The sequence below is a fragment of the Babylonia areolata genome, chromosome 21 (genome assembly GCF_041734735.1).
Source record: "Babylonia areolata isolate BAREFJ2019XMU chromosome 21, ASM4173473v1, whole genome shotgun sequence".
Classification (NCBI taxonomy): domain Eukaryota; kingdom Metazoa; phylum Mollusca; class Gastropoda; order Neogastropoda; family Buccinidae; genus Babylonia; species Babylonia areolata.
In genome coordinates this window covers 40,505,604-40,525,690 of record NC_134896.1, presented here as the reverse complement: position 1 = coordinate 40,525,690, position 20,087 = coordinate 40,505,604, and the positions used below count along the sequence as shown (strand labels likewise).

Below are 20,087 nucleotides of genomic sequence, written 5' to 3'. Positions count from 1 at the left end.
CAATGGAAGAGCATGACAGAAAGAGGCCAACAATATCACAAAACCTTCCTTGTGATTGGTAGTATGTTAGCAAATGAAACGCGAAGAAAGAAAATATACGTCAACGATCAGTATGGCTGCCTTCTAAAGGAGTTTGTCATGCCATCAACTGAGTTTGATGTACCATTTCAGCAGAAAATGGCAAACAGAGAGGATGTTTTGGGATTTATCCCACAGAGAGAATCTATTTATTGCAGATTGTTACCTTATGCAGATGAACTCGACGAAGAATCGAATGGACATTTGGCAGAAATCAAGGAAAATCTTGCCAAGTCAGTACAACTGCGAGACACCAAGATTGGAACAAGTCACTGGACAGTACAACTGACGAAGTAATTTTCGTTATTTGCTGTTTTTTTCTTCTTCAGATTACACGTATTAGTATACGCACCTCATCGTTTGAAAAAAGAACATCGCAAAGCACCGTTACAGAACAGTGTGTGTAGGTGTGGTGGAACCAGGATCTGTGTCGGTATACTTGCGATACTCAGTTGCACGTCCGTGTGTGGGAGGTTAAACTTGAAAATGAAATTTAAATACCGATGACAGACTTTGTTATCATTCTGACAACTTTGTTCTCGTGATACAGAATATTTTCCTGTATATAAATCATACATGGATATATGAACCAAACGATTTGGGGTGTGATTGTCTCCAGCATTTCCAGTGACTTACAGACCCCTCCCTCCCGTCGGCCCAGCCCCTCCCACGCGTTCCAAATGGGTGTAATATAATCTGAATCAATTAGTGGTCTTGAGATCCGTCTCAGAGACAGTCTATGTCAATGAATATTATGGTTAAAATTTCAGCTGCACCTAGTGAGCAAATATCAGTAATAGCTCAAGATTGAGCTGTTCTTATAGTTCCTCAGCCTGCTAGATATAATGATTAACAAGCAAGTACTACTGCGATGGTTTAATCCTTGTTGTGTATAGCAAACTGGCAGATCAGTTACATTTGATGATAAAGATCCCTTAAGATAATAAGCATTTGCTGGGTAAAAAAAACAAACCCTGTAAATGTGATGCAACAGAAAAGAATATACTTTGTTTTACATGTTGTGATTTACTAGAAAAGAGTATACTTTGTTTTGTATGATGCCCTCAAAGGTGGAGTAAATTATTCATGAACACATTTAAAGATCACTTGAAAAGCAAGTGAAAATATGACTTTAAAAAAGCCCATGAACACACACACACACACACACACACACACTAATATCACTGATAGTGAAAAGACGCTAAACTAAAGAACACACACACACACACACACACACAGACACACAAGAAGATGCCTGTTTCCGTGTCTTCCCGTACCCCAGAGTTAGGTAAGATAACTTGATAAGAATAAGATGGTCATCTTCAAGTTTAACCAGCAGCAAGTGAAATAGTTTTAATCAGGAACACCTAGAAAAAAAGGAGAAAAAAAGAAAGAAAGAAAAAAAGAGAAACTACACACACACACACACACAAACACGCACACACACACACACACACACACACACTGAAACCGTGATAGAGAAAGGCCAAATATTTTTGGACAATTTATCTATATTTGAGGACAGATACGTATGACGATGTTGCTGTGGAGGGTCTTTTAGATTCGGGACTACATGACAATGCTTTGTTTCAATCCATTCTGGTGTTGAACATGTTGGAGAAATTACTAATACCTGCAGATTTGAGCAATGCTTCAAAGTTGCATCTAGTGGATGGCCTTTGTGTAATTTCAGTCTTTTCATTTGAGTTGTAGGCTTTAGCAACTGTGGAAAGCAGTCAGCTATGGGCTGAAATGTCCCATTGTTAATTTTACTTTTCATGGTGTTTAAACCTGCAGAGATGCCAACTGTTAGGATTTCACCAGATTTTATTACGCTCGATTGCAGTTTGTTTGGACGTTGTGCCAACATCAAATTTGTTCTGGTGAGTTCATTTTCGACTACACAGCATGGTCTCGTGCTTTCCTGTCGTAACATTTCCTAGATGCTCTAGACTTACTGATCATGAGGCCAGGGCAGTCACCAATAACCTTGGTCTCATGTGATGATGCTGATCTAATGTCATTTTACACTGAAATAGCATTGAGTGGACCAACCAGCTCAATCATTTGCCCGACCGAACCTGGCTAAATCAAGTTGCATCTCTGTCAAACAGCATCTGTGCCCTGTTTGCTGAAGTGGCCTGGAGTTCGAGTGTTCCTATCAAATTTCCTGATTGTTCCTACGAACACTTGACTGGGGTTGGCATCGTTGAATCTGTGTGCTCCTAATGCTCAGTCTGTGACGCTAATCAATTCACCACAGCATCTGGTTCACATTCAATTTTCATCAAACTTTATATATGTATAGTGACAGGCCAAAGTGACCATCAGCATCTCTTTTGAACTTCAGTATCACAGTCACAATGTGGCATATATTGATGTAGAAAAGGCTTTTAGAAATATGTTAGTGTTTGTTCATGACAAGAATGAATGCAGTCAAGGGTCAAGTTCAGAACATGGCATCAATGGAATTTTGGATTAAAAAAAACATCAGACAGGGAGTTTTTCAACCAGTTTTAAAAAAATCTGGTTCATTGATCGGTTATGGCAAGAACATGATAAACCATTTGAACTTGAAGGTTAAAGACCAAGTTAAACTAACAATAGTGGGTAACTAGTGTCCAGTTAAAGATTATCTGTTTAGTTGTGGGGTTGTTTTTTTGTTTTTTTAAATTATTTTTTATATATTATTATTCCCTCCACATTTCCTGTGTTTGATTTAAGTGAGTATCAGAATTACTTGTGAGTTTTTAAGGCCCAGCTTTCCTTGTTCATCATTCATTTGTTACTAGTATAGTATTTATTGTTGCGTACAGAAAAGGTAGCCAGAAAGTCCAGCATGCTTCTACCTAATATTCTTAACATTGAGCCATGATGATGTGTAATGTATCGTAGTACTAGTAGGATGGTTTACTGCCATTGCTGAGAGTAAGACCTGTGACAGGTCCACAGGGGATGGAACTCGGTTTATACCAGGCATAACAACTTGGTCTCTTGCTCAGAATTAAAAATGACCCTACAGTTGTTCTCTTTGAAGGGTTTTTGTTTCCATCACCCACCAACTCCCTCATCCATTTGAGAAAAAAATGGTATCATTTTAAAGTGATTTTATGACAAAAGAATTATTTACCAACATTTGTTGTCCTCCACTAGTAGTACCATGTTCTGCTTTATATTGTTTATCCTGTACTTGTTCATGAATAGAACTTGGGAACTGATTTAGTGATTATCATTAAATGTATGTAACTGTATGTGTGTGTGTGATGATTCAAATGGATATAATCGTTTCTACAGGTACATCCAGCTGTATGGCATGAAGTTCTCCAAAGAAGATCATTTGTACTTTGTGCACTTGATGTTTCAATTGGCAACTTCCCCAGAGATGGAGTACTCCCTTGTGCAGAAGTATTCTGGTGCTCTCTGTGCTCTACTGAAGTGAGTGAAGATGCAATAGTGGTTGTAGTAGTACTAGTTGTGATAGAAATAGTAGACTTGGTTGTGTGTGGGGAGACTGGGCACAGCTGAAACCTCATGAGCCATCAAATGTCTCCTCTGTTAGTTATGTTAAATATTGTTACTAATGTTAGAGCTTGTACATTGTTATGTATGTTTTGAAAATGTGAATTGTTCTGGAGAAATTAAGCTTTGAAGAAGATACATCAGTAAATACATGTATCTTCAATATATATAAAATTTAAAGATAAACCACACAACTACCTGAGTGCAGTGGCATTTTAACTTTTTAACTGTATGATATCTTTGACAATCTTTTTCAGCTTCACAGTCATTACTTGGTGACAAATGAAATGAAATGTAAGGGTGAGTAATGATTTCACTGAAGGAAACCATTCTTTCTCATCTGTGTAGGAAAGAGGAGCTACTGAGTCGAGATGACCTGGTCCTGCCCTGGCGACCACTGTATGACCTGATAGAACACACGATATACTCTTCCCTGGAGCAGCATGGACTTCGCCTCTTGCCCTCGTCAGTATCTAAGTATCTCACTTTTGTCTATATGTCTAACATATTTTTTTTTGTTATCGGTTTGTTCGTTTTTTTGTTATTGTTTTTTTGATAATAGAGAACGACAGTCAGATATGAGAACATGTAACATTCATTATAGTATACTAGTTTCAGCTTCAGTTTCAGTTTCTCAGGGAGGTGTCACTACGTTCGGACAGTTCCATATACCACACCACATCTGCCAGGCAGATTCCTGACCAGCACCATAACCCAATACGCCTTGTTGGGCCTTGAGTGCATGCATTTTGTGTTTCTGTCAGAGTGGGTTTCAACGACAATCTTATTGCCATGGGTTCTTTTTCAGTGCGCCAAGTGATGCTGCAGACAGGACCTCAGTTTATTGTCTGATCCAAATGACTAGACACTCAATTTAATTTTCCAGTCAAACGTGGGAGAACGGGCAAGAGCGGGATTCAAACCCAGACCCTCTGTATTGACAGATGAGCGTTTTAACCATTCTTCCACCTTCCTCTTTTAGTACACTAAAATAACAGCAGTGGAAATATTTATATTAATAACATATGAGTCAAATGTCAGAATATTATACCAGGAAAACAGTTGTAATATATTACAGCATAGTTTTAAACTGTGGTAGGACATACAAGTCTGTGATTGTATTTTTACCGAAACAGTTTTTATTTATTGGATGTGTCGAATGTTATGCAGCTGTCATTTTGATTATTATTTAATAAAACATGTACAGAGGGTCTCCTGTACTGTTAGTGATGATATTTCTTTGCTGTTTTGATCTGTCTCCTGATTAAGTTTAAATGCTATGTAATTACACCATTTTTCATTATATAATCTCTGTATGGGAGGCTTAAAAAACTTTTTTATGTGAAAAATATTGATTTATCTGCAGTTGTGAATTAGAAGCATATTATGAAAAAAGTTGAAGTTCTTTGACTCCCCCCACTCCTTACCACACCCCCTGGAGTTAGGTGGAATGTTACTGATGATGATGATACCCAAAAATAATTTGTGTTTTCAGGAACATTGACAACACGGTCAAGGCACTTGTCCGGAAATGCCGCACGTAAGTCAAGTTAATAATGGATTTTTTTTGTTGGAGGGAGAGTTATGAAAACTGGATTATGCCAATTGTTGGTGAAAGAGAAAAAACCCAAAACTCCAACGCTCCCCAGAATTTTTAACTTTTGTACCACAGATACTGCGAATGAAGAACTGTTAAAACAAGAAAACAGTATTTTAGTATTTGTGTTTGTTCCTTAGCATTTAAAACTAATAGTTTAATTATGATTTTGATGGTTTTAGTTTCTTTATAATACAGTTTTTCTCTGATTTTTTTTTTTAAGATTATGTTTGATAATAATATGGAAAATTATGTAAATTTACAAAAGCGAGTATTGATATCTTTGTAATGGGTCTTCATGTGAAAGTGGTGAAGTTGTGGTTTTTTGAGTGGGACTTCTGGTGAGGTCAGTTCAGTGGAGAAAAGTCGTTATTGTCACATGAAACTTGATGACACTGGTGGGTTTGCTGTACTAAACCTTGATCATCATCTGCTTCCATCCAGGTACTTCTCAGATGAGTCAACCCAAGAAATGCTAGAGGAGTGGCGTCCCTTGCTGTGTCCGTTTGATGTGACAGTGATTCGAGGTCTGTCCTATCTGGAGATGTTTCTGCCCACCAGTCTTCCACCTGAGAAACATCACATGGGATTCAAGTGAGTTGGTTCCGTGGGAAAAGCTTGCTCTATGTGTGAGTGTGTGTGCATGCAGTTGAGTGTGTATATGTGTTTGTACATTATCCAGCTGTAGTATTCTGCAGGACATTATATGATACATTTGTTGTAAAGTTTTCATTCTCAGATTTTGAAAAAAAAAAAGTTCTCAAATTTTGATAGTGTGATTAATATATATTCACATTTCTTTTTCACATTACAAAATTGACCAGTTCATGTAATCACTTAAGTTGGTTGAAGGTGGTTTGATGCAGTATTTATTGTAGCCATTTACTGATTTAGGGTAATTATTTACAGTTGTTAGCCAGTTAGAATGGACATTACATTTCATACAATGGATACTGTGTCAGTGCATGTTACCTTTTGCTTTTTGATGCCATCATCAAATCAGAATGGATAGTTGTCAGGGATGGTAACATCTGCTTCAAAACGGTGTGTGTGTGTGTATACTGTAACATCTGCAAATGACAGGCTAGAGAAATGTAGTTTAATTTAGATTATCTGGTCTGAGCAGAAATGCTGTTTGATCTGCATTTTCTGGTTTATTATTCTTCCCATCTTTTAGGTTGTGGCTTCAGGAATTACTGGACATGTGGTACTCCTTCTGCAACTGCCCATCTTGGGAGGGGGTAAGTTTTGTTTTGTTTTCCTCTCAGAATATGTGTACAGTGACATGTTATGAAAAAAAAAAGAGAGAAAGACTTCAAAGAGGAGAAAAGTGATGTTGTCGGGCCAAGGGGGAAACACTGATGTCAGTATGTTGGTTACAGAAACAGAGTTATCATATATCATCATGTGGATTTGAATATCATTATAAAGGTGTATAGAAACCATACATGTCATTGTGTCATGACTGAAGTTCTCCAGGGTAGTTCTAGAAGCACATCTCTTATATAAATCCTTCATCAAGGGTGTCAGTTTGCAAATAAAGGGGTCATTGATCATTCAGGCAATAGATGCCCATGTGTTTGGAGATGCCGGTTTCCTTGACCATAATAGCTTCTGTGAACATCTTCCTGGGTCTGTTTTTTTTTTTTTTTTTTAAGAACAGCATCTCAGAGAGAGTACCAGAGATGTTGAGGTAACTTCAGTATGCCACTGAACCATTCCAAATAGAATTATAAGACCGTGGTAGACATGGTGATTTCATTATTACAGGAGAAAGAGCTATATTAGGTCAGGAAACAAGCATCTAGTGAGACTATTAGGTCTGTATTGACCTTTAAAAAAAAAAAAAGAAGAAAAAAAAAGTAATTTTCAGTTCATACTCCTGGTCTTGGATGATCTGGAGTTTCAGCAGTGTTTTTGAGCTAATCTGTGATCCTTTGTGTGTTTTCTCAGATCTCAGACATATTTTATACATTGAGGGGGTTGGTGGTGGGTTGCTAGCAACTGTGATGATGAAATAGGCAGTCATGTGTCAGGTAGTGGGATTAGAAGGAAGTCAGTGAACAATCATGGTGAAGGGACTGGCTTATTCAAGTTAATGATGTGAGAAGCTGGACAGTTGATGCGTTTGATGTTTGTGTCACCAGAGCCTGGTCAACTTGTTCTCACGATTGGCCAACGACACCATTGGCTACATTGACTGGAAGCCACACATGCCCATGGTAAGTAGGCTACTGATTTTCTTCAGCTGTGATGTAGTTGTCATTCCTGTTGTTTTGCTTAAAAAGGTGTTTGGTTGAGTGAAGTAAGTGACAAAGTGTATGGCGGCGTTTATACTGTAAAAAAAAAAAAAAAAAAAAAAAAAAATGGTAGGACAGGACAAGTAATGATTTTGTTTTCATACAGATTGTGTTCAAAAGGTTGATTACAAACACGGATGATATCAAAATAAAACTTGAAAATAGGGTACAGCATCTAGCCAAATTTTGAATGATTTTGAACAGCATGAAATGATAATGTAAAATTGAAAATAACAGCCTTCATACTAGCAGTATTTTTTTCTAAAACACAATCTTGAAAGATTGAGAAAAGAGTTATAGCCTTATTTGTCTTTTGTTTTTCTTGCAGGACTGGATGATATGTTTGCGTGTAATCTATGGCTTGCTAATTAAGTACAATTATATTGAGCTAAAGTAAGATGCTAAAAGACTTTATGATATTTTATCTTTGTACCTGAAAATTGTGTCATCCATGCATGCATGTTCCTCCTTGTATTTGTATACCAAACAGAATATCTGCACAATTAATACCTTGTCATCCATTCTTAAAACCAGCGCTTTGTCCCCCACTGTTGCAGATCTTCACACGAGTCTTGCGCAGTTTCAACCTGCCAGTGGGTAACAAACTAGTCAACTATTCCCGTGGCAACCACTGCTACGACACCAACTCTGTGGCTACCTGGATCGTCGCCATGATGGTCAGTGACTGACTGGCACTATGGTTGTCGATGTTGTGTGTGTGGTGCTGCAGTAGAGAGGACATGGTGCAGTCTATGGTCGTGTGTGTGTCTGAGTGATTTTTTAAAATTATTTTTTATTCTTGATTTTATGTGTAAGTAAAAAAAAATGTTGTAAATTTTGTTTACATTTTTTGTTTTTAACCATTTTATTACTTGCAATACTGGTTGTGGGAGTTTTTGAAAAAGAGTTATTTGCGTATTGTTCCTGTAATTTTAGAAATTTATGATGATCACTTTGGAGAAGGGTTTCATATTCTGGAATTGTGTTTCTTAATTTATGTGTAAATTTAAAGCAGGCAAATTTGATTGCTTGCAAGAATGCTTTACTGTTAGTTTTACTGGTACAGAATCTGCAGTTAATAGATTGATAATGATTTGAGTTAATTGTAGTGTTTCTTATACATAGTTAGTTAATAAATTGATAATGATTTGAGTTAATTGTAGTGTTTCTTATACATAGTTTAGAATGTACCTCTTTTTACTGTTTGATGAATCAAGCTGCTTTGTTTTTTTACTATCATGTTCTTTATTCAGCTTAATAAGTTTTACTTTTCGACTTTTAAGTTTAAAAGAATTGTTTCTTAAGTGTTTTTTTGTTTTGTTTTTTAATCATCCTTGTGTGTTAGAATTGAGATGGACGAGGATGAAGTGTGGATGATGTACCTACAGGGTGATGGAGACTCGGCCCTTCAGCATATACAGAAACTGTTCAGAGCCTTGCATTCCTTCTTGCATCCTTCCAACTCAGGGCGCTGGTCGGTAAGCACACAGATTTTTGAATTTCTCTGATACTTTTGTGTTGACAGTGATAAGTAATCAAAGTCGTCATGCGGCATCACTATTTTCTTTTTTTTTTCTTTTTTTTTTTTTGCTGCCCCATCATCTGCACCGTTTCAGTGGCATTACTCCCACGCCACTCATTTAGATTCCCCCATACACAGCCACACCCGGGTTCGTCCGTCGCAGTTCCAGCGTCGGGAGTCCACAGGGAACCATCGATGTTAGGTCGCCAGGAGGCCACACACCAGAGGAGACCCTGCACTGCTGCTGAGTCACTTCGGTGGTGTTCAGTGGTGCCTGTTCTTTTTTAACGTACTTAGGACACCACCTACTAAGCCCCCTACTAACGACAATAATGGCTTAGTCGCGGAGCCAGACTGAGTGAGCGTCCCTCCCAGAGTGGAGACCGCCACCACGTCCCTCAAACAACAGCCCCCCATGAATCTGCCGACACTGACGACATTGACAGGACTCACCCCAAGCACGGAAGTGGAGGGGTATCGAAACTGAGGTCACCATGAGAGCAGGGCATGAAAGGCCACAGACTTTGAGACTATTTTGTTTATATTGATGACGATGAAGGAGCAGGAGGATGACGATGATGATGACGATGTTGCTATAGAGGTCCATTTTGGTTTGGGACTGCGTGACAAGGCTATACTCTACGCTTCCTGTCATAATGATATCCCGGTCACTATTTTCTTAACAGTGATTAGTAAATGAAATGACCGTGACATCTACTTCGCAATCTGCTTTTTTTTTCTATACATTTAATTGATTAATTAATTAATTTATTTATATACTTATTTACTTACTTATTTTTTAATAATAGTGGCTGAGTTGTAGTGTAGCATGTATGGATCTGCTGTGGTGAGTTACACCTTTTGTTTAAGTTAAAACTGAACATTTACTACATTCAGATATGATATATTTCATCAACTTATTCAAAGTGTCAATACAAGTTTTGAAGGAGGTGAAGTCTTGTGTTTTGATATAATAGAATCTTTCTTTTCTGGTCCATTTTTTATAAAAAGCTTGTCCCAGTGTTTAATCTGTGGCTTTGTTTATTTTTCAGCTCAAGCTGTCATCTTTTCTTCAGACCATGCCGTTCCTGGTTGTGAAGAGGCTCTGCAGGTAAGAGATTTTATATCTTCATGCATACCACAAATTCTGCTTTCTGTAGCATTTGACTGCAAATTGACCATTGTGACTTGATGCCTGTGTTCATTTTGTGAGATCCAGTTCATTTGTTAACATCTTTCCACTTTCTGATAATAGACATTGAGTTTGAGTTGTTTATTGATCTGTGCAGTGTGGTTTTTTTTCAGTGGGTTTAGTGGTCATGTAACGGTTTTGTTGGCATTCTTGATTCCTTGTCATGCCTTTAGTTGAATAGATTCTGGTGACTATCCACAGTTGGTGCTTTGAATTTTGGCCCCAGAATGCGAGTCAGAAAAGTGGTGTAGCCAGAACTATGAAAAGTGGTGTAGCCAGAAGTATAATTGTTGTTACTGTGCCAAAGTCTGTAGTGACCAGTGGTGCGGTGGAGGACAACTAAAAATGTATGTATTCAGACTCTTCTTATACATTCCAACCTTGTTAAAGGTGAAGCAGCTCCATAGAATCTGCTTTCCAGTGAGGTTCTCTGTACTGAGTTTTTAACTTCCAAAATGTCTATGTCATTCACAAAAACGTTGTTGCTGGCTCTATATTGATGGGGTTTTTTTTTTGGTTTTTTGTGTTTTTTTTACAAATGGTCCCCTTGAAACTATTTTCCATCTCGCTAAGGAAGTGAAAGTTTTCATCTCTGAAACAGCCCCTTTATTTGGCTGTAAGCAGCAGTATGATGATTCTAGCTTGATTCAAAATGAATTTTATCTAGCAAGACTCGCCTCTGAATTGGTCAGTTTAGTGTGGTGATTTTCATTGAGCATTGCTTGATTTCTCTCTGTAATTTATGACAGGGGTTTCAACCCTGAAGTGGCCCTCTTGTGGTCAGCTGGGCTATAAGCAACACAATTTGATATGCATTTGTTTGAAAAGGGTCACAGTATTTGAGACATTCACTCCAGTATGTGTTCCTTTTTATAGTGACATTTATATTCTTGGCTTTTTAGTATTTTATCCTCTGATCCTCAGTAAAATGATATTTTATTCTTTAATCATCAGGACTTTCAAATTTTATCCTGTAATCATTACTGTTGTTACTGCTTTATTCTCTAGCCATTGGCATTGTTTATTCATCTTTTTGTTGTGTTTGGTTGCCTCCTTCTTCTTCTCCCCTTACTGTGTGAGGAGTCACTGGAGTGCCACACAGAAGAACTGTACCAGATTCCTCCAGGTGTGTCAGTTGTGTGTCAAGTAATTTGCTGTCCCCAGGGAACGCTACAAGAAACCCTCCTGGGTAACACCAGTTCCGGACTCGCACAAGCTGCAGAACGAGGAGATCACACAGTTTGTGGAGACACTGAAACCCGAGGTGTTCACGGCCATGTTTGGGAAGTGGGCCAGTCAGGACTCGGCCATCAGGAATCTGGCCTCTCTCAGGGCCGAGATCATCGTGCCCCCACTGCTGGAGAAGTCAGTTGCTGTATTGTTTGGATGTTTTCTTCTGTTTGTGTTTCTTTCTTTGGAGTATTGATAAAAAAAAAAATGTATTTTTTATAGTTTTTTTTTTTTTAGATTGTCAGCTGTATTGTTTTTAGTTTTGTTTATGATTCATGTTTTTATTTAAAAGTTCTACCTGCAGAGACATCCATCATATATTCAGCATTTGTATATATTATATACATTTTGTTAGGACTGCTTTCTTGTTAACCTGTCAAATTCATTATATTTGTATTGACATTTTATATAAAGTACTATTTAAACCAAGAAGATGGAAAGAAAGAATACTCACAAGAGGAAATGATTGATAAAAAAGTAACTCAGTGGTTGGAAAGAGTTGTGAAGAGAAAGATGAACAATTCCTACTAATGGACTGGCATATTTTCAGCAGAATATGTTCAGTTGTTTGTGTTGGGATGCTGAGAAATCCTTTTGCTTTTGCTTTTATACATGTGAAATTACTCTATGTGTGTGTTTGTGTGTGTTTTCTATGAGAGGGATGTGTGTTTGTGAATGTGTGTGAAAATAAAAAAGGAAAAGAGCAAAACTTTGAAACATAAAAACAGTTGATCACCAGTGTGCGTGGTTCTTTGAGTGTAAAGGCCTGAATGTCATTGTGGTGGCCTGTCATAGCTGAAAGATAAATGCTGACCCATACTGAAAAACATGTCACTCAGAATGTACCCAGCAATGGAAACCCTGATTGAGCCTCACCGCCTCATCTCCTGCATGTTCTGCATCGTTGGGGCGGCCCGCCCCATGCTGAGCTGCAGCAAGTACTACCCTGACGGCCCCAACCACGTCATACCTCTGTTGCAGCTGGCGCTGCCTGGCATTGACTCCAATGACTTCAAGAAAACTCTGGTCAGTTATTGGACACAGCTTTGAAAAGTGTGTGGCGCTGTTGTATTGCGAGTATTGATACGTTTGTGTGAACGCCTTGGATGTTTTTGTGTTGGTAAAGAGCTTTTATGATTTTTTTGGTCATGTTTGATTTTAATTGGATTATGTTAGGTGCTTTAAGCAGCGTTTGTACTGGAAATCATGCCGTATAAAACTTAAGCATTATTATTATTTAGTGTATCAGTCTGAATGTGGTTACTTATTTTCCTGACTGACAGACATTGATAACACCTGTCTGACACTGAGTGAGTGACTCTTTTTCTTGTCCCAGCTGAAAAGAGGACTGCAAAATAGGGGCCAGTAGTTTGTGAGATAAGTTCTTTGACTGAAACAGGAGAGGTTTAGCATTTTGCAGGGTGGTAGTGCTTTCTGTTCTCTTTATCTCATATAGCCCAGCATAGCACGTGCTACACAGAGTTGTGGAATGTGTATCACTTCTGTCACACATGATACTGATGCCACGATACTCCTCGAGTTCTGATTGAACAGAATAACAGTATCTCATGCATGCATCGGTACGTTTTTTCGAACGCATGCCACACACTCTACACAGACAGTGCAGTCTGTGTTTTTGTACACTTTCAGTATGACTGACTGTTTCCATATTATTATACTCTGATCCTCTGTCTGATTAAAGCCTGAACTGGACTATAAATGGCGGGCGATTTGAATCAAGCCAGTTTCTCACCAGAGTCTGACACTGTGACGTCGGTGAAGGTTTATTCAAAATAAAAGCCTAATAAAGCTACGGTTTGGCTTCATTTATGGCAGAGAGCGAGATTTGCCTAGCAGCTTCCAATCTAGACCTGAATTGACTTTGGAAAGTACAAAATGTGTCAGCTACACGTAATACAAAATTTGAATGCAGAGAAAAGGGGCGCAACCGAAACCTTGCTCTCGGGAGTTAAGACTTTAAGTCTTTATGCTCTTCAAACTATGAAACGCACACACACACACACACACACACACACACTGACATACACACACACTCACTGACACGCACACCATGGCACATACACACGCACACGCACACACGCATGCACCCACGCATGCACCCACTCCCAAGAAACAAGCAATTTAAACACATACAGACTCAGCACAACACTCAATTGTAGGCCACAAAGAAAAATACATTGTCAACAACCTAATAAGAAGACTCACACAAAAAACAAGATACAAACAATTGAAGAGAGAAGAGAAAGAAAAAATAATCCACGAAAGTTAGTCATAGGTTTTTCAGTACCAGAGTCAAAAGCAGCCTTCACTCAACACCAAAGACGAAGTTTTTAAAGAAAAAAAAATAATGAAATGATCATGTTGATAAAATAATGAAATTGTGTAAAACAATTTAAGCTGCACTCCAATGACTACAAGCAGGAATAGCGATAATTCATCTTTCTGTAATCGCTGCAGGAAATATGTGGATTCTGTGAAAAGTGTGGTAAAAGTAGGGCAGGGGCCGGGGGCCAAGTGAAACAAAAAAGGCAGCACCCAGGTTTGGCGCGCAGGGCCAGAAATACTGCGGTGAATGTGCCGGCCAGTGCTGTGTGGTGCGGGTGTCTGGCGTTTGACCCCATATGCTGCACGGCAACTTAAGAGCCAGATTTTGTGCTCGGCTGAGCAGCCGTGGGCTACACTTCATAGCTGCAGTTAGTATATGTTGTGCAGATCAGGGATCTATGGCTGACGTTCCGTAGATTCATCTTAGTACTATGTTTTGTTCAAACGTGCGTGTGGCCTCTGCCGTTTGGACGTCAGTTCATTTCACTATCGCCATTGTTTTTTTATCATGCACGTGCGCTCCTATGCGTGCACATGCACACACATGCATGCACGCGCATTGACAGACACCACACATACACAGATAAACACACAGACAAACGCATAGATGTGCACACGCATTTTACCATTGCTTACATACATAGATGCACATGCAAACACACGTGTATGCGCGTACACACACACATGCACATGCACAAACCATCCACACACTTACACGGGCATACACACACATGCATGCGTGCATGCATACACACATGCACACACACACATGCAGTGACAGACATCACACGATACACAGATCGATACACAAACATACATTTGACCATTGCTCACATACATACACAGAAGCATGCACACACATACGTACACAGTGCGTGCACACACACACACACACCATCCACACACTTAAATGGGTGCGCACACATGCGCACGCTCACACACAAGTGCGCGCGCGCGCAGGCACACACACACACACACACACACACACACACATTTCACACACGCACGCACTCATATTTATGCGCGCATACGTGCACGTGCGAAACACATTCTTTCAGGTACTTTCTTTCCTCAATAGCTTCAGCTTTGCAAGTAGTGTTGCTTATGAACAGTTGAGAGTAACACTTGCATATTTTTCTTTACAATAAGATACAGAATTGTATCATAGTTTATTTTCATAACAGAAGTAATGTAATTTGTCTTTTGCTTTGAATGAAACTGTAATTGACTTTTGTTTCACTCTGATGCATTATACTTGGTTTTCTCCATCTTTTGCTTTATGCTGGATACTGCAGTCATTACCATATTCCGTTTTCAGAGGGTCTTTCCTGTGAGAATGTTCCATATCTTGTTCTTTAAAATTATGTTTTAGTGCTTATATATAAAAATCCCTTTCGTTTTGTCTGCTTCTTGATTTTCCCAGAATTCACCATTATTCTCCCCCAAATAAGTCTTTAGAAAGTATGATAGTACGGCATTCGTGGTCAGACTTGATGATCTGTTTTGTTGAGCCCGCATAGTATTTTCAGGCTTCGGTCTGGGCAGAAAAAAATGGTATGGCTTTGGCCTGGGCAGAAAAACAAAATTTAGGCTTGAGTAGGTCTCTCTGCTTGCACCCCTGTGAATGGAATTTTAGTAGCAGGAAAAGGAGTGTAGTTCAGCAAGAATATAGCATGGTCGGATGTTATGGTGGTGTGTGTGTGTGCAGGTGACTCTTCAGATGATTTCCACTTTCACAGCTCTGATTCCTATTGTGGATTGTTCTGAAGCGCCACAGGTTCGCTCTGATCTGACTGAGGTAAGCTGCCATACTTACTTTTCTTTTTAGATTCTCTCTCTCCTTCTCTCCCTTACTCTCTTTGCCTCCATTGTTCTGGCCATCTCTTTTCTTTCTTTGATTCACATGCATTGTCTGCTTCATCTTTATGTTTTGTGCCACTATCTCTGTACTGTTATTCCTTTTTTGCTCACCAGTTTGTGTGTGTGTGTGCGTGCGCGCGCATGTGCCATAATTTGGTATGAATTTCATTTTATATGGAATATCAGCAACAACAAAAAAAAACACACACACACAAAAATCAAAGTATCTTAGATTGAAACTAAGTAAATACTGATAGCTTCTAAGTCAGTGCTTGGTTTATGCGATGTGTTTTGTGCTGCGAAAAGAAAACAGTTCAAGTAATTGTAAATTTATAAAAGTTGGGAAAGAGTTCATAACTTGTTCTTATATGTGGAACATACATGTTAATTTGCTGAAGTTTGATTTTTTGAGAAAAAAAATCTTTTATTTATTTCAGCCTATTTTTGTATTTTTGTTTTGTTTGACATTGCTGGACTGAAGTTGTGATTCAAGGCGCATATATTGTTATTGTATCCACATCCCAGATGGGACAAAAAGGTAATTTTTCCTTGATTTTTTAATATTTAACCTGCTGATGGTTATCGTTGATTTCATGTTGCCTTTTTTTTTCTTTTTTTTTTCCCCTATTCTCCTCCTTTACAGCAAGAAGCTGAACTGTGTTCTGCCACTGCTCAATTTGAAGACTTCATTCTGGAGTTTCTGAACCGGTGAGTGGGGCATGGTTTCTGGTCGTGGAGGGAACATGGAGTGGTGGCCTAGTGATAATGCATTTGCATGGGAAACAAAAGAGTCTGAGGCTGCAGGATTGAATCCCTCAGTATTGTTTTATCCCCCTCCACTAGACCATGAATGGTGGTCTTTATGGATGAAAAGATAAACCAAGGTCCCGTGTGTAACATGCATTTAGCACCCATAAAAACAACCTGCCGCAACAAAAGGGTTGTCTTGACAAAGTTCTGCACAAAGATGCACTTTGATAGGAAAACAAGTACACTTGCTTGCAGAAAAAATGACGGAGCTGCACTGTTGGGATGAGTGTTACGTTGGGAGAGTGGCCTAACTTTCACACAGAGAAATCTGTTGTGACGAATAAGTAATACAATACAATACAATACAATACAATACAATACAGTGCAGTGCAGTGCAGTGCAATGCAGTGCAGTGCAGTGCAATGCAATACTGTGGAATGGGGAGACAGGTTAACAGTGCCTGGGTACAGATAGTCATCTTGTGCACAGTGGGCTTCTGCAGACCATCTTTTTACAGACAGCTGCATCTACAAAAAAGAAAAACTTGTTTCATGTGCCTGTTTCATGTGCCTGTTTTTGCTCGCTCTCTTTTCTTCTTGTCTCTTTCTGTCACTTTTGCTGTTTTCATTGGTGAACAATTCACCTGCTTGTTAGGCATTACTGGTATAAAAAATATAAAATAAAATTTTAAAAAATTGCTTTTAAAACATAAAACATAAAAAAAATTTCGAGCATATTTTACATGGCAGATATAAATTATAAAATATAAAGCACATACAGCTTGAACAGTGTTTCAGTCAGTATTGGAATTACACAAACTGACAGGGTGACATATATCTGACATAACCGTAGTAATACATGGGTGCAAGTCTTCCATCCTGAGACAGTTTTCAGTTTTTTAGTTTTTGTCATAAATGGAACATCTGTTTTCTGGAGGGGGGGGGGGGGGGGCAGCACTACCCATTCGTGTTAGCTAATCAATGGCCAGTGAGACCTATCTGTTGTCAGTCCAAGAGAGCAACATACTGAATGGTAGTGCCCACCTTCCTCCCCACCTCACCTTTTCACTCCCACTGGCAGAGCTGTCACAATCACTGCAGTACCGTAAAGTTCGGTCTATAAGCCGTGACTTTTTACTGCAGCTTTTACAATGATGCGGCTTATCTGAGGATTTTAACGATCCCGGGAGTATCACATTCTCGTCTATTCTTAGCTGCCCTTCAACTCAGCAAAATCATGATTTCTGTCCATGAATTTTTGGATGAGCTTCAGGATAGTGTGCTAACTGTTCACGTTTTATAAATCAAATCTGCACACATTAAAGCCTTCAGATCAGCATTCAGTTCTACTCTGCTCAAGTGTACACCCTCATCATGCCAAAAACGTGATGTTATGCCTATGATGCAGCCTTCAAATTGAAGGCGATCGACCTAGCAGACGACAGTGCAAGCGACGAACCAGCAGCGACCTCCATCTTCATGTTCATGAAGTGAAAGTGAGGCTGAAGTCAGTGACAAGATGGCGGAGGAAGCTGTGCTGGTTCTCTTGAACTCGGACACTGAAGACAAAGATTTCAGTGAGCAGGATGACGTTGAATAAATGACTATCCCTAAATTATAGATCTTATTTTCATTGTGTTTATTTATTTTTTTGTGGCACTAGCAGTATTTTCACTTGCTTTTCTTTGTGTTGTTCCTGCTTGTGTTTATTTCATAACCTACAGTATTGACAGCTTTTCTGTAGTATCAGTATGTGTTCCGGTACCAGGAAATAAGTGCGGCTTATAAGCCAGTGTGGCTTATGTATGTATAAAGTTCAATTTTTTCCAAAATTTAGTGCACTCAATAGACTGAACTTTACGGTACTATCCCGGTCCCCTAACCACCCTACCTCTGGGCAATTCCTGGACCACTGCCTTTGTTTTTTTGTTTTCTGGTAATACCTTTTTTTAATTCAGCCTTTTTTTTTTTGTTGTTGTTGTTGTTGTAAATATGAAATCATTGATCGGTTCTCTGGGTGCACAGGATTATGTCGATCATCGAGAACAGCACGCAGGAAGCAGCGTCGGGTGCTGTGGATCGACTGACACCTGAACAGAACATGCTGGAGATGGGACTGGCCTCCACCGTCACCTCTGTGTTGCAGCAGTGCTCCAAACCCATCTTCATGGTGAGGGCCTTGAAGTCGTATGCTGTTTGTGTTCCTAATACTGATGGTTTCCTCTTCCCCTTCCTGGAGCGAGTGACCAGTGTTCACATGTTTCCTTTTGTTTGTTTGTTTCTCTTCAGTTTTGTGATGTAGTTCAGTACCGTGATGTAATTCAGTACCTTGATCCACCGGTGTCTAGCAAGTGCATACCTCAAGGTTTCATCCCCAGCTTGGCAACTTGGGAAATTCCCTTTCAGCATTTTCTGTGAAGTCTTTGGTCCATTCCTTCATTGCTCGGACATTTTTCTTTGATTGTAACAGCATTGCACAGTTCTTGGCTTTGTTTACTAGTGATAAACTTATACCAAGCATCTCCTCCAGGAACCGCTAAACTGGAAGGTTTCCATGTATTGCACTGTGCAGTCAGTTATTACCATTTCTTTGACACTCCTAAAACAAAGAGTGAAAGTGAAAAGCTGAAATGTAAAGAATTGACTTTGAGCAGTGTGATTTCAGCAGGCTGACAAGATTGACCAGTATATAACTGCTGAGCGGGTAGAGCAGTGGATATCAGTCTGAGGATATAAAGTTTGCTCACCTCAGTGCCCGGATGATTTTTTTTATCTCTCCGGTCAGGAGAGGCACAGACCTGTTAGTGCCTGAACCCCTTAAAAATGTGTATGCATACAGAAGATAAATTACATGCTTTAAATATGCTAATCCATGTGAAGTGTCCAGTGGGTTTTGGAAACTGAAATACCATGTGAAGTGTCCAGTGGGTTTTGGAAACTGAAATACCATGTGAAGTGTCCAGTGGGTTTTGGAAACTGAAATACCCAGCCTGCACAAACCACAAGAAGAAATGTCAACAAACTGATGTTGTTTGTGTTAAAGAAGATTCAGAGATGGAACTGACAGCTTTAAGTATTGGTTTTTTTATGTGTTAATTCTCTGTCTTAAAAAATTGATAAACTTGTTGTTGCTTCAATGGAATGTGTTTATTTCTGCCTCAGAGTGCTCTGAACAAGGTGAATCGCTTCATCATGGAGAATGTGTTTGAACCCAAAGTTGGGGGGAGACTGGCCTCCAGCCTGTGTAGGGCCTGTGCCAGGGTGAGTACTGACTCGACACACCATGTATGGAATGTGTGTGTGGTGTACAGCACTGAAGCTTTCGTATCGTTAGGGTGCTGTTGTCAGTTTTTAAATGGGACTGCCCTTTCTGTTCTTCTGTTCTGTGCACACAGTTTATGGGTCAGCACTGCTTTTGTAGAGAAGCGATGATTGTGAGAGGTGAAAGCCGGGTCAGTACAGGACTACAGAAGTGCTGCTTGTCTTTTTACTGTAGAGAAATGGTTCAGCATGGTTAGCATTTGTATTGCAAGTATTGATGTACTTTTGAAATGGGTTAAGACTGTTTGATAATTTGTCATGGTTCATGACTAAGCTGTATTGTAAACTGTGGAACATTTTTCACTTCATTGTTGTCCATTTGTCAAACCATGCAACTACTGATTATAATCAGTGGTTTATACATATGAAAAAA

General features: G+C 39.2%; 1 protein-coding gene across 1 annotated transcript in view; it reads left to right on the top strand.

Moving 5' to 3' along the window:
- The first annotated feature begins 94 nt into the window (after positions 1-94).
- LOC143295928 (proteasome activator complex subunit 4B-like) overlaps positions 95-20,087 on the top strand; it is a 62,609-nt gene continuing 42,616 nt past the window's right edge. The window contains exons 1-16 of the mRNA XM_076607613.1: positions 95-371; positions 3,373-3,513; positions 3,946-4,062; positions 5,093-5,137; positions 5,639-5,788; positions 6,372-6,435; positions 7,342-7,416; positions 8,052-8,171; positions 8,883-8,972; positions 10,069-10,127; positions 11,373-11,573; positions 12,278-12,464; positions 15,493-15,582; positions 16,288-16,352; positions 18,419-18,563; positions 19,556-19,654. Of these exons, the coding sequence (XP_076463728.1) occupies positions 139-371; positions 3,373-3,513; positions 3,946-4,062; positions 5,093-5,137; positions 5,639-5,788; positions 6,372-6,435; positions 7,342-7,416; positions 8,052-8,171; positions 8,883-8,972; positions 10,069-10,127; positions 11,373-11,573; positions 12,278-12,464; positions 15,493-15,582; positions 16,288-16,352; positions 18,419-18,563; positions 19,556-19,654 (1,881 nt within the window). The 5' untranslated portion in view covers positions 95-138. The remainder of the gene's footprint in view (positions 372-3,372; positions 3,514-3,945; positions 4,063-5,092; positions 5,138-5,638; positions 5,789-6,371; positions 6,436-7,341; positions 7,417-8,051; positions 8,172-8,882; positions 8,973-10,068; positions 10,128-11,372; positions 11,574-12,277; positions 12,465-15,492; positions 15,583-16,287; positions 16,353-18,418; positions 18,564-19,555; positions 19,655-20,087) is intronic.